Below are 13,118 nucleotides of genomic sequence, written 5' to 3'. Positions count from 1 at the left end.
TGTAAGCATAACTCCACCTTACCTCACTATCCATGAGTTTATCCAACCTCTTCTTGAATGTGTAAGGAAGGCCAGGCCCCTTAATTTTGGCAGATTTGGTTAATTCTTAGTAAGCAGATTATTAGAGAACTGCTTTTTACACCACCGAAGTCTCTCTTGAAACTTGTGACGCTAGTTATGTGTGTGTGTGTGTGTGTGTGTGTAGTTCAGTTATGTGCCATGAAAAGTTTGTATGATAAAGATAATAACTTTTCGAGGGAAATTCATGATGTACATTTCCTGGAGGTGGTGGGAAACTAACAAACCCTCAGTACTTCACCGGGCTGGCACATGTTCTACCTGTGTTACCTGCCTCAAATATCAGGACCAAGTCTTCTACCTTCGCCAACGGCCACACCACGTTGAAAACACCGCTTCTCGTCCGATCAGCGAAGTTAAGCGACGTTGGGTCTGGATAGTACTTGGATGGGTGACCGCCTGGGAACACCAGATGCTGTTGGCGTCTCAATTTTTACTTGATTTCTTTTAGCTTTTCGTTTTGCGCTGTTGGTGTGTCTTTTCTTTTCTTTTCATATAGCATTTCAGCCTTTCCTTATGTATTCTTAGGTTTCTTTTCCATTTAGCTTTTAGCCTTCTGTTTTGCACCCCACTTTTCATTTAACTTTTAGCCTTTCGTTTTAAATAATTTTTTTTCTAGGTTTTAGCCATTCGCCTTGCATCCCTCTTTTCTTTTCTTTTCTTTTCATTTAGCTCTTAGCCTTTCGTTTTGCATCCCTCTTGTTTTATTTCATTTAGCTTTCATAAGAACGTAAGGAGTCTGCAAGAGGCCGGTTGGCCTGTACAAGACAGCTCCTGTAAGCATAACTCCACCTTACGTCACAATCCATGAGTTTATCCAACCTCTTCTTGAATGTGTCTGTGGTGTTGGCACCCACAACATGACTGCCAAGCCTGTTCCACTCATCCACCACTCTATTGGCACACCAATTCTCGCCTATGTCTTTGTTGAATCTGAATTTATGCAACTTAAACCATTAATGCTTCATGTCCTATCTGGCTCTTTTACAACTAAAACCCTGTCAACATCCCGTAATGCATGGGTGGGCTAGAGGGCTGCGGCCCCCAGTGTTTTCTATAGCGGCCTCAGAATGCCCCTAAAAGAGCTGATTTAAAACAATATATATATCCTTACCTGTGCATGATCGCTTCGCTCGCCCCCCTCCCCTCCGCCCCCACCCCCCGACCTCATGAACGTATGATGCCCTCTAGCCCCCCAAAAATATGCCAAAATTACTGGCCTGGCTTTCCTTACCTGTGTTACCTGCTTCAAATATCAGGACCAAATTTCTCATTTCGCCAACGGCCACACCACGTTGAAAACACCGCTTCTCGTCCGATCAGCGAAGTTAAGCGACGTTGGGTCTGGATAGTACTTGGATGGGTGACCGCCTGGGAACACCAGATGCTGTTGGCGTCCCTCTTTTTTAGCTTTTGGAATTTTGTTTTGCATCCCTCTTTCCTTTTCTTTCATTTAGCTCTCAGCCTTTCATTTTGCTTTGGAAGGGTTTGTGTAGTATATAACATGAAGAGTGATACATAAAATTTTCAGGTGGTGAGGCGTGGGTGACGGCGTCAACAAGGCACCATCAGTTGGACAAGTCGAGGAGTGGATTACCTTCCTGCTTCCATATGCTTACATATGGATGGTGATATTTGGGGCAGGTAACTCAGGTAAGGAAGGCCAGGCCCCATAATTTTGGCAGATTTGGTTAATTCTTTGTAAGCAGATTATTAGAGAACTGCTTTTTACACCACCGAAGTCTCTCTTGAAACTTGTGACGCTAGTTATGTGTGTGTGTGTGTGTGTGTGTGTGTGTAGTTCAGTTATGTGCCATGAAAAGTTTGTATGATAAAGATAATAACTTTTCGAGGGAAATTCATGATGTACATTTCCTGGAGGTGGTGGGAAACTAACAAACCCTCAGTACTTCACCGGTCTGGCACATGTTCTACCTGTGTTACCTGCCTCAAATATCAGGACCAAGTCTCCTACCTTCGCCAACGGCCACACCACGTTGAAAACACCGCTTCTCGTCCGATCAGCGAAGTTAAGCGACGTTGGGTCTGGATAGTACTTGGATGGGTGACCGCCTGGGAACACCAGATGCTGTTGGCGTCCCTCTTTTTGCTTGATTTCTTTTAGCTTTTCGTTTTCTGCTGTTGGTGTTTCTCTTTTCTTTTCTTTTCATATAGCTTTCACCCTTCTGTTATGTATTATTTTCTCTTTTTCATTTAGCTTTTAGCCTTTCGTTTTGAACCCCTCATTTCTCTTAGCTTTTAGCCTTTCCATTTAAATTCTTTTTTTTCTTTTCATTTTTTTTTTACTTTCGTTTTGCATCCCTCTTTTCTTTATCATTTAGCTTTCATAATCAAGAACGTAAGGAGTCTTTAGGAGTCCAGTTGGCCTAGGCAGCTCCTGTAAGCGTACCCCACCTTACCTCACTATCCATGAGTTTATCCAACCTCTTCTTGAATGTGTCTGTGGTGTTGGCACCCACAACATGACTGCCAAGCCTGTTCCACTCATCCACCACTCTATTGGCACACCAATTCTCGCCTATGTCTTTGTTGAATCTGAATTTATGCAACTTAAACCATTAATGCTTCATGTCCTATCTGGCTCTTTTACAACTAAAACCCTGTCAATATCCCGTTATTTATTGATGGGCTAGAGCTAGAGGGCTGTAGCCCCCCAGAGTTTTCCAAATCGGCCTCAGAATGACTTTTTTCATCTAGATTTTAGCCATTCGCATTGCATCCCTCATTACTTTTCATTTAGCTCTTAGCCTTTCGTTTTGTATCCCTCTTTTTTATATTTCATTTAGCTTTCATAAGAACGTAAGGAGTCTGCAAGAGGCCGGTTGGCCTGTACAAGACAGCTCCTGTAAGCATAACTCCACCTTACCTCACTATCCATGAGTTTATCCAACCTCTTCTTGAATGGTGCTCCTCCTCTTCCTCCTTCTCCTCTTTTTCTGACAACGACTGACCGAAGATGAGTACAAAGAAGAAGAAAAGTAAAAGAGAAAGGAGTAGGAAGAAGAAGAAGAGAAGGAGGAGGAAGATGCCTTTTGAAGTGCTTTGACGTAATCTGATGCAACACACACACACACACACACACACACACACACACACACACACACACACACACACACACACACACACACACGATCACAGGAAGCATACGTTAGTTCATTTACCGTATGGAATTTCCTTACCTGTGCAACCTGCCTCAAATATCAGGACCAAACCACCTATCTCGCCAACGGCCACACCACGTTGAAAACACCGCTTCTCGTCCGATCAGCGAAGTTAAGCGACGTTGGGTCTGGATAGTACTTGGATGGGTGACCGCCTGGGAACACCAGATGCTGTTGGCGTCCCTCTTTTTACTTGATTTCTTTTAGCTTTTCGTTTTGCGCTGTTGGTGTGTCTTTTCTTTTCCTTTTATATAGCTTTCAGCCTTTCTTTATGTATTCTTATGTTTCTTTTCCATTTAGCTTTTAGCCTTCTGTTTTGCACCCCACTTTTCATTTAACTTTTAGCCTTTCGTTTTAAATACTTTTTTTTTATCTAGCTTTTAGCCATTCGCTTTGCATCCCTCTTTTCTTTTCTTTTCATCTAGCTCTTTGCCTTTCGTTTTGCATCCCTCTTTTTTTTATTTCATTTAGCTTTCATAAGAACGTAAGGAGTGTGCAAGAGGCCGGTTGGCCTGTACAAGACAGCTCCTGTAAGCATAACTCCACCTTACCTCACTATCCATGAGTTTATCCAACCTCTTCTTGAATGTGTCTATGGTGTTGGCACCCACAACATGACTGCCAAGCCTGTTCCACTCATCCACCACTCTATTGGCACACCAATTCTCGCCTATGTCTTTGTTGAATCTGATTTTATGCAACTTAAACCATTAATGCTTCATGTCCTATCTGGCTCTTTTACAACTAAAACCCTGTCAACATCCCGTCATGCATGGGTGGGCTAGAGGGCTGCGGCCCCCAGTGTTTTCTATAGCGGCCTCAGAATGCCCCTAAAAGAGCTGATTTAAATATATATATATATATATATATATATATATATATATATATATATATATATATATATATATATATATATATATATATATATATCCTTACCTGTGCATGATCGCTTCGCTCGCCCCCCTCCCTCCGCCCCCACCCCCCGACCTCATGAACGTATGATGCCCTCTAGCCCCCCCCAAAATCTGCCAAAATTATTGGCCTGGCTTTCCTTACCTGTGTTACCTGCATTAAATATCAGGACCAAATTTCTCACCTTGCCAACGGCCACACCACGTTGAAAACACCGCTTCTCGTCCGATCAGCGAAGTTAAGCGACGTTGGGTCTGGATAGTACTTGGATGGGTGACCGCCTGGGAACACCAGATGCTGTTGGCGTCCCTCTTTTTATTTTCATTTAGCCTTCCGTTGTTGTTGTTTTTCTCTTTTCTTTTCATTCAACTTTAGTTTAGCCTTTTGTTTTGTATCTTTTTTTCTTTCAATTTATCTCTTGGAGTTTTGTTTTGCATCCCTCTTTCCTTTTCTTTCATTTAGCTCTCAGCCTTTCGATCCTTTTGCTTTGGAAGAGTTTCTGTAATAACATGAAAGGAAAAAATATGGCTTTATAGGCATATAAAGAAACGTTGCATACATATTTTACAGTGTTGCTAAAAAATGCTATATTTATTATTGAGTTTCCCTTTCGTTTTGAGATGGGTAAGTAGTTTCACAATTATATTTAGATTATATCGTGAAGGAATGAACGTTAAAATAAGCTGACATAAGTATGAAAAAAAATTACATACAAATCCCTGTGGCGGTAACACTCTCGGCCATCACCCACACACTCCTGGCATCCACACAGGTGGAGAAATTTTGTGTTCGTATAATTTCCCACAATTTCTGTATTATAACATAATAAATCAGGTTGAATAAACGAGAGATGCAACACACACACACACACACACACACACACACACACACACACACACACACACACGATCACAGGAAGCATACGTACGTTCGTTTACTGTATGAAATTTCGCTGTATATCGCCTTTAGTAACCTCATCACCACCGCAACCACCACCACCACCACCACTACCACCACCGTTTCTATCAACACCACAGCCTGCAGTAAGTATATATATCGTTAAGAACATGATGATAATAATGATGATAATGATAATAATAATAATGCTCTTTTTACTCATATTTTGCCACTCTTGCTCCTCCTCCTCCTCCTCCTGTACGTGGGCTTTTACTCTTCATCTTCCTACTTCTAACTAATTTTGTAGTGTTTCCTCTGCTGCTTATCCTGTCACTTCTTCTTTTCTACCTCCTCTCTCTTATTTTTTTCCTTCTTTTCTCTTTGTCTTTATTAATAACAACAACATCCTTTTCCAGGTAAATATCATGTAGCTACTCAAATGAAAGTGAAAAGAAAGCAAGAAACCTTCAGTACTTCAACAGGTTCCATAAACAGTACACAAAGCATAGCAGCTCTACACTCCAAGCCATGTGTTTACCTGTGTTACCTGCCTTAAATATCAGGACCAGATTTCTTACCTTGCCAACGGCCACACCACGTTGAAAACACCGCTTCTCGTCCGATCAGCGAAGTTAAGCGACGTTGGGTCTGGATAGTACTTGGATGGGTGACCGCCTGGGAACACCAGATGCTGTTGGCGTCCCTCTTTTTGCTTGATTTCTTTTATATTTTTGTTTTGCGCTGTTATTGTGTCTCCTTTGTTCTTATAGCTTCACCCTTCCGTTATATACTCTTTTCTCTCTTTTCCATTCAGCTTTTAGCTTTTCGTTTTGCACCCCTCTTTTCTCTTAGCTTTTAGCCTCTGATTTTAAATCTTTTTTCTTTTCATTTATTTATTTTTTACTTTCGTTTTGCATCCCTCTTTTTTTTTTATTTAGCTTTCATAATTAAGAACGTAAGGAGTTTTTATATAGGAGTCCGGTCGGCCTAGGCAGCTCCTGAAGCGTACCCCACCTTACCTCACTATCCATGAATTTATCCAACCTCTTCTTGAATGTGTCTGTGGTGTTGGCACCCACAACATGACTGCCAAGCCTGTTCCACTCATCCACCACTCTATTGGCACACCAATTCTCGCCTATGTCTTTGTTGAATCTGAATTTATGCAACTTAATTAAACCATTAATGCTTCATGTCCTATCTGGCTCTTTTACAACTAAAACCCTGTCAACATCCCGTAATTTATTGGTTGGCTAGAGGGCTGTGGCCCCTGGTGTTTTCTGAATCGGCCTCAGAATGCCCCTAAAAGTATATTGATTAAAAAAAATATATACATGCTCACCTGCGCATGCGCGCTACACTAGCCACCCTTCCCCTCCTCCTATACCTCATGAACGTATGATGCCCTCTAGCCCCCCCAAATCTGCCAAAATTAATAGCCTGGCTTTCCTTACCTGTGTTACCTGCATTAAATATCAGAACCAAATCAGTTATCTCGCCAACGGCCACACCACGTTGAAAGCACCGCTTCTCGTCCGATCAGCGAAGTTAAGCGACGTTGGGTCTGGATAGTACTTGGATGGGTGACCGCCTGGGAACACCAGATGCTGTTGGCGTCCCTCTTTTTATTTGATTTCTTTTATATTTTTGTTTTGCGCTGTTGGTTGGTTGTCCCTTTTCTTTTCATAGCTTCCTTCAGCCCTTCCGTTATGTACTCATTTCTCTCTTTTCCATTTAGCTTTTAGCCTTTCGTTGTGCACCCCTCTTTTCTCAGCTTTTAGCCCTTCCTTTTATTTTTTTATTTTTTTCATTTATTTATTTTTTACTTTCGTTTTGCCTCCTTCTTTTCTTTATCATTTAGCATTCATAATTATAAGAATGTAAGGAGTCTTTAGGAGTCCAGTTGGCCTAGGCAGCCCCTGTAAGCGTACCCCACCTTGCCTCACTATCCATGAATTTATCCAACATCTTCTTGAATGTGTCTATGGTGTTGGCACCCACAACATGACTGCCAAGCCTGTTCCATTCATCCACGACAATGTCTTTGTTGGATCTGAATTTATGTAACTTATTAAACCATTAATGCTTCATGTCCTATCTGGCTCTTCTACAAATAAAACCCTGTCAACATCCCGTAATACATGGGTGGGCTAGAGGGCTGCAGCTCCCCAGTGTTTTCTAAATCGACCTCAGAACGCCCCTAAAAGCGCTGTTTTAAATATGATCGCTCCGCTCCTCCTCCCCCCTCCCCCCGGGACCTCATGATCCCCCAAAAATCTGCCAAAATTTCTGGCCTGGCTTTCCTTACCTGTGTTAATTACCTGCCTCAAATATTAGGACCAAGTTTCTTCCTCCGCCAACGGCCACACCACGTTGAAAACACCGCTTCTCGTCCGATCAGCGAAGTTAAGCGACGTTGGGTCTGGATAGTACTTGGATGGGTGACCGCCTGGGAACACCAGATGCTGTTGGCGTCCCTCTTTTTACTTACTTTCTTTTAGCTTTTAGTCTTTCGTTTTACATCCCCTTTTCTTCTCTTTTAACTTTTTGCCTTTCGTGTTGCTTGGGAAGTGTGTGTAATAGCAAGAAACAAAACATTTTTCATCAGTAAGCTGCTTAATTGTTACACCATGGAGGTTTTAAGTAGCTTTTATCTATTTTACTTTCAAAGACTCCTCAGTACAGCATATAAGGAAAAATCGGTTATCTTTAGTCCCTTTTTTAGTGAATCCCTTTTGTGGATCACTGTCATATTGTTTGTGTGTGAGTGAAGTTCAGTTTTGCGCCACGAAAATGTTGTATGTAATGAATGCAGTGGGTGAGGCTCTTTTGTTTACCTGTTTGTTTTCTCAAGCGTAACTATTTTTTTCCGTGTAGAGGTGCGGTAGGGTTTCTTTGTGTGGTGTTTAGGTGTGTTCTTATCGATGTTAACAAATATATTATTGTCTGCTGATGTCTCCCTTAACAAATCGTTTTCTGTGGTGGACAAGAGAGGCTCGGCGGTGTTCACGGGGGACTGCAGCCACTTTCCTTTGTTGTGGGGTCAATTTGCCTTAAATAATTTTCGGCCCTGAAGCTTTATGTTCTCCCACACACAGAGGGTCAAATACGCCTTCGTGTTGTAATTTCTGTTGAAGTTAGGTATTGGATGCCTTGTAGGGGTTAGGCGCCCGTGGAGACAAAAGATGTAAAAGATGGCGTCATGGAGAGAATATTAATCAGTGTCGCGACTTTGGCTGTACTGACGTAGGGATGGAAGGAAGTATTTCCTCCCCCGGGAAACGGTGCTGCCCTCTGTGCGGGGGGCAGCGTTTACACACGCAGGAAATACCGCAGATTGATGGGCGCGATAGCTTGCCCTAGCTCATTGTTGTGGCCTGAGCCCCCGCCGCCAGGAGGCTGGCGGGTGTCAGCAGGGGCCGGCGGGGGGCTCTGAGGACTGATGTCCCTCAAGACCTCCCGGGCTGTGTTTGCCTGGGTATGGTTTCTTGACGACGTTACTGTCACCAGGGTCACGAGCAGAATCGGGAGGGTTTTAAGATACACGAGTAACCACTATCTTGACAAGTTATCTACATAAGCTAAATCACCTTTCTGCTCGTGTCATTGAGTCAGGAAATTATCTCCGTGAGAGGTTTAAGGGTGCAGGAGGTAAATGTGGCTGTGGCTGCAGCGAATGCGCCCTGCCGGGGCCTCCGCGCCCCCTGCTGCAGGAGAGGAGGTCCACAAGCCGCGGGTTCGAGCGTGGCGCCTGGCCGGCGTGACCGCGCGGCGCTATTGGCCGCCGTCGCCGCCAATGGAGCGGCCCCGCGCAGTGTGAGGTGCCGCAGCGGCGAGACGAACCAACAGCCTCTGAAGGGTTATTGTTGAGGCCCACGAGCACGCTGGGCCGTCCCTGGAGCACCACGGGGCTCGGCGGCGTCGCGGCCGTGCACCCCTGGGCTGGCGCCACCTGGGTGCGTGCGACGGGCGGCGGCAGGTGGCGAGCGGCGGCGCCCCTGCTCCTTGGCATTCGCCGAGAGCTGGCAACTGTCGTGCCTGGCGGGGGGGAAGAAGGCAACACAACGGGAATAACTTCAGTTAGCCTGAGTACTGCGTGGAGGTTGGGACCTGTGTGCCACACGAGAGCGAGTGAGTGTCCGCGTCCCGCACGATGAGGGCCCTGCCCGCCCTGTGTCTGTGATTTGGAGGCGGAGGATCAGGTGGCCTGCGTGGCACTGCTCAAGGCGGAGTGTCGGCCAAGCGAGCGGCCCGAGACAGCACAGCATGGCGGTGCGGGCCGCTGCAGCCCCGCGGCGCTCAGCGGCACCTTGCTGCCGCCCGCTGCTGCTGGCGGCGCTGCTGCTGTTGGTGGCGGGGCCGAAGCCGTGCGAGGCCCAGATGGGCGGTGGGGCTGGCGTCAGCGGTGGCGTGAGGGGCGCGGGGGGCGGGGGCAGGCTAGGGCAGGGGCGGGTGGAGCACGTCTCTGACCAGGACATGTTGCCCCGCCACGACCGCTGTGAACCCATCTCCATCACGCTGTGCAAGGACATCCAATACAACACCACCATCATGCCCAACCTGCTCAACCACCACACGCAGGAGGAGGCGGGCATGGAGGTGCACCAGTTCTTCCCGCTGGTCAAGGTGCAGTGCTCCCCGGACCTTCATTTCTTCCTGTGCAGTGTGTACGTCCCCGTGTGCACCATTCTGGACCGCCCGCTGCCGCCCTGCCGCCACCTCTGCCTCTCCGCCAAGGACGGGTGTGAGGACCTCATGAACAAGTTCGGCTTCCAGTGGCCCGAGTCCCTGGACTGCAACAAGTTCCCGACGGGCCCCAATGAGCTGTGCGTCGGCGAGAACAGCACGTCGCCGCAGCCCCCGTCGCCGCCCTTCCCCGTGTCGGACCCGCCGCCGCCCATCGACTACGCCGGGAAGGACTTCCAGTGCCCGCTGCACTTCAGGGTGCCCAAGGACGCCAAGTACAAGCTGCGGGTGGGCGGCGTGGAGGCCCCGGACTGCGGCGCGCCCTGCGACGGCATGTTCTTCGACGAGGAGCAGCTCACGTTCTCACGGCGCTGGGTAGGAGGCTGGGCCGCCGTCTGCCTCGCCTCCACCACCTTCACCGTCGCCTCCTTCCTGGCGGACGTCCGTCGCTTCCGCTACCCCGAGCGGCCCATCATCTTCATCAGCATGTGCTACTGGTTCATGGCCGCCACCTACGTGGTGGGGCTGTGGCAGGGGGACCGCATCGCCTGCGACGACCGCTGGGACCCCCCGAACTACCTGCCGGAGCTGCGGGAGCACATGATCCGCACCATCACCCAGGGCGTGGAGCGGCAGTGGTGCACCATCGTCTTCATGACGCTCTACTTCTTCACCATGGCGGCGTCCATCTGGTGGGTGGTGCTCACCCTCACCTGGTTCCTGGCGGCGGGCCTCAAGTGGAGCCACGAGGCCGTCGAGAACAACTCCGCCTGGTTCCACCTCGCCGCCTGGGCCATCCCCGCCGTCAAGACCATCATCATCCTGGCCACGGAGAACGTTGAAGGTGTGTGTGTGTGTGTTGTCTCGTATGTATGGATGTGTGTGTGTGTGTGTGTGTTGTCTCGTATGTATGGATGTGTGTGTGTGTGTTGTCTCGTATGTACGGATGTGTGTGTGTGTGTTGTCTCGTATGTATGGATGTGTGTGTGTGTGTGTGTGTTGTCTCGTATGTATGGATGTGTGTGTGTGTGTGTGTTGTCTCGTATGTATGGATGTGTGTGTGTGTGTGTGTGTTGTCTCGTATGTATGGATGTGTGTGTGTGTGTGTGTTGTCTCGTATGTATGGATGTGTGTGTGTGTGTGTTGTCTCGTATGTATGGATGTGTGTGTGTGTGTGTGTGTGTGTTGTCTCGTATGTATGGATGTGTGTGTGTGTGTGTGTTGTCTCGTATGTATGGATGTGTGTGTGTGTGTGTGTTGTCTCGTATGTATGGATGTGTGTGTGTGTGCTGTCTCGTATGTATGGATGTGTGTGTGTGTGTTGTCTCGTATGTATGGATGTGTGTGTGTGTGTTGTCTCGTATGTATGGATGTGTGTGTGTGTGTGTGTGTGTGTTGTCTCGTATGTATGGATGTGTGTGTGTGTGTTGTCTCGTATGTATGGATGTGTGTGTGTGTGTTGTCTCGTATGTATGGATGTGTGTGTGTGTGTTGTCTCGTATGTATGGATGTGTGTGTGTGTGCTGTCTCGTATGTATGGATGTGTGTGTGTGTGTTGTCTCGTATGTATGGATGTGTGTGTGTGTGTTGTCGTATGTATGGATGTGTGTGTGTGTGCTGTCTCGTATGTATGGATGTGTGTGTGTGTGCTGTCTCGTATGTATGGATGTCTGTGTTTGTGTCCTTACGTGCTTAGTGTGTTTGGATGTGTTTGTGGAGGTCTACGTGCGGTGTGGATGTGTGGGTGTGTGTGTTTCTATTTTCGTGTGTGAATGTGTTTGCTTCTGTGTTAGTGTGTTGTCGCCTCGTTTGAAGGTCACTCCACAAGTTTGTAATATCAGTTAAATCAAAACTTCTTCATTGACTTTACATAAACGTGATTATCTTTCAGCTCAATTATGAAAGAAAAAATGTTGAGGGGGGTTACACCGGTTACACACACACACACACACACACACACACACACCGTTATCGTTATTGTTCCTCATCTCTGCCTTGCCTCCTCCGTTTATCTTAGTCATTCCTTCTTATTCATACCGTAACTCTCCTCCTCCTCCTCCTCCTCCTCCTCCTTCTATTTATTACCACATTATTCGTTCATTAGACTTCTCATTGCGTTTATAATTATTATGTATTTATGAGCCTCGAGTAGTTATGTTCTTGATCTATTATTATCATTAGTTTGTGGTAATAGTAGTAGTAGTAGTAGTAGTAGTAGTAGTTGTTGTAGTGATGGTTATCCAAGAAACGTTTGTATCCTGAAGGCATTTTGACCCTCCTTCCTTTCCTCCTTCCATCCTCTCCATCCTTCCATCCCTCCTTCACTCCATCTCCATATCCTACGTTTCCTATTCCTTCCTTTTCATAAGCATCCTTCCTTCCCTCCTTTTCATACCCATCCTTCCTTCCCTCCTTTCCTTCATTCTTTCATTCTCCATCAACACAGAAAGAGGGAATAGTAAGGAAAAGAATAAATAAAGGAAAACAATGATCGCGTAGATGGCAATATTAAGTGACCAAGAGAGAGAGAGAGAGAGAGAGAGAGAGAGGGGGGGGAGGGAGGGTAAGCAGTTGCCACACATGATATTATATTCATTATTTTCTGCTCTACCACCATTTCTTTCTCGTCTGAATACTACACTTACTATTTTTTTCTTCTCTCCCTCTCCCTTGCTTTTCATTCCTCCCTTCCTCCTCCACCTCCTCCTCCTTTTTTCTCTCGTACTTTGAAGCGAGAGAAAAGTTGGTGGTGATGGTGGTGGTTGTGGTGTGGCTTATGGTGTGTGGTGGTGGTGACTGGTGGTTCCTCTCTCTCTCTCTCTCTCTCTCTCTCTCTCTCTCTCTCTCTCTCAGACTCCTCCCTCCTCTCTCTCACTCATAATGCGACCCCCCATCGTGGTTCTCTCTCTCTCTCTCTCTCTCTCTCTCTCTCTCTCAGCTGTTCCTCTCTTCTAATATTTTTGGAGCAGTGACATTTTAGTAAGGAAGAGGAAGAGGAAGATAGATAAAAGTGAATAAGAAGGGGAGGAGGAGGAAGAGGAAGATAGGTAAAGTGAATAAGAGGAGGAGGAAGATAAAGAACAAAAGAAAGAGGAGGGGGAGGAGAAGTAGATGAAATGAAGAACAGGAGGAAGAGGAGGAGGAGAGGTAGAGGAGGAATGAATAAGAAGGATGAAGAACAGAAGAGAGAGAGAGAGAGAGAGAGAGAGAGAGAGAGAGAGAGAGAGAAAACAAAAAGATGAAGAGAAATAGATGTAGAATTATAGTGAAAAAGAGTATGAAGAACAGAAGAGAGGAAGAGGAGGAGGAGGAGGAAGAGAATAGCTTAAATTTTAGTAGTAAGAGGAAGAGAAAACGAAGAAG

At 46.4% G+C, this 13,118-nt stretch overlaps 1 protein-coding gene and 8 non-coding genes across 9 annotated transcripts; all 9 read left to right on the top strand.

The window, feature by feature from the left end:
• The first annotated feature begins 383 nt into the window (after positions 1-383).
• On the top strand, positions 384-502 carry LOC127010254 (5S ribosomal RNA). Its single transcript, XR_007763000.1, has one exon. It is a non-coding gene; the product is annotated as a 5S ribosomal RNA (ribosomal RNA).
• An 853-nt stretch (positions 503-1,355) lies between these two features.
• Positions 1,356-1,474, top strand: LOC127010253 (5S ribosomal RNA). Its single transcript, XR_007762999.1, has one exon. It is a non-coding gene; the product is annotated as a 5S ribosomal RNA (ribosomal RNA).
• A 583-nt stretch (positions 1,475-2,057) lies between these two features.
• Positions 2,058-2,176, top strand: LOC127010252 (5S ribosomal RNA). Its single transcript, XR_007762998.1, has one exon. It is a non-coding gene; the product is annotated as a 5S ribosomal RNA (ribosomal RNA).
• Positions 2,177-3,321: 1,145 nt separating this feature from the next.
• Positions 3,322-3,440, top strand: LOC127010268 (5S ribosomal RNA). Its single transcript, XR_007763013.1, has one exon. It is a non-coding gene; the product is annotated as a 5S ribosomal RNA (ribosomal RNA).
• A 919-nt stretch (positions 3,441-4,359) lies between these two features.
• Positions 4,360-4,478, top strand: LOC127010267 (5S ribosomal RNA). The gene has a single exon (XR_007763012.1). It is a non-coding gene; the product is annotated as a 5S ribosomal RNA (ribosomal RNA).
• Positions 4,479-5,650: 1,172 nt separating this feature from the next.
• LOC127010266 (5S ribosomal RNA) lies at positions 5,651-5,769 on the top strand. Its single transcript, XR_007763011.1, has one exon. It is a non-coding gene; the product is annotated as a 5S ribosomal RNA (ribosomal RNA).
• Positions 5,770-6,566: 797 nt separating this feature from the next.
• LOC127010251 (5S ribosomal RNA) lies at positions 6,567-6,685 on the top strand. The gene has a single exon (XR_007762997.1). It is a non-coding gene; the product is annotated as a 5S ribosomal RNA (ribosomal RNA).
• A 739-nt stretch (positions 6,686-7,424) lies between these two features.
• On the top strand, positions 7,425-7,543 carry LOC127010262 (5S ribosomal RNA). The gene has a single exon (XR_007763008.1). It is a non-coding gene; the product is annotated as a 5S ribosomal RNA (ribosomal RNA).
• A 287-nt stretch (positions 7,544-7,830) lies between these two features.
• On the top strand, positions 7,831-10,602 carry LOC127009997 (frizzled-2-like; the record flags this gene model as incomplete). Its single annotated transcript, XM_050883696.1, is given in 1 exon segment — positions 7,831-10,602. A coding segment is annotated over 1 exon segment (1,267 nt), but the record flags the coding sequence as incomplete, so codon positions are not given.
• Positions 10,603-13,118: the final 2,516 nt, after the last annotated feature.

This window comes from Eriocheir sinensis, chromosome 42, assembly GCF_024679095.1.
Source record: "Eriocheir sinensis breed Jianghai 21 chromosome 42, ASM2467909v1, whole genome shotgun sequence".
Classification (NCBI taxonomy): Eukaryota; Metazoa; Arthropoda; class Malacostraca; order Decapoda; family Varunidae; genus Eriocheir; species Eriocheir sinensis.
The sequence above is the reverse complement of the archived record's forward strand: the minus strand, read 5'-3'. Positions and strand labels throughout refer to the sequence as shown.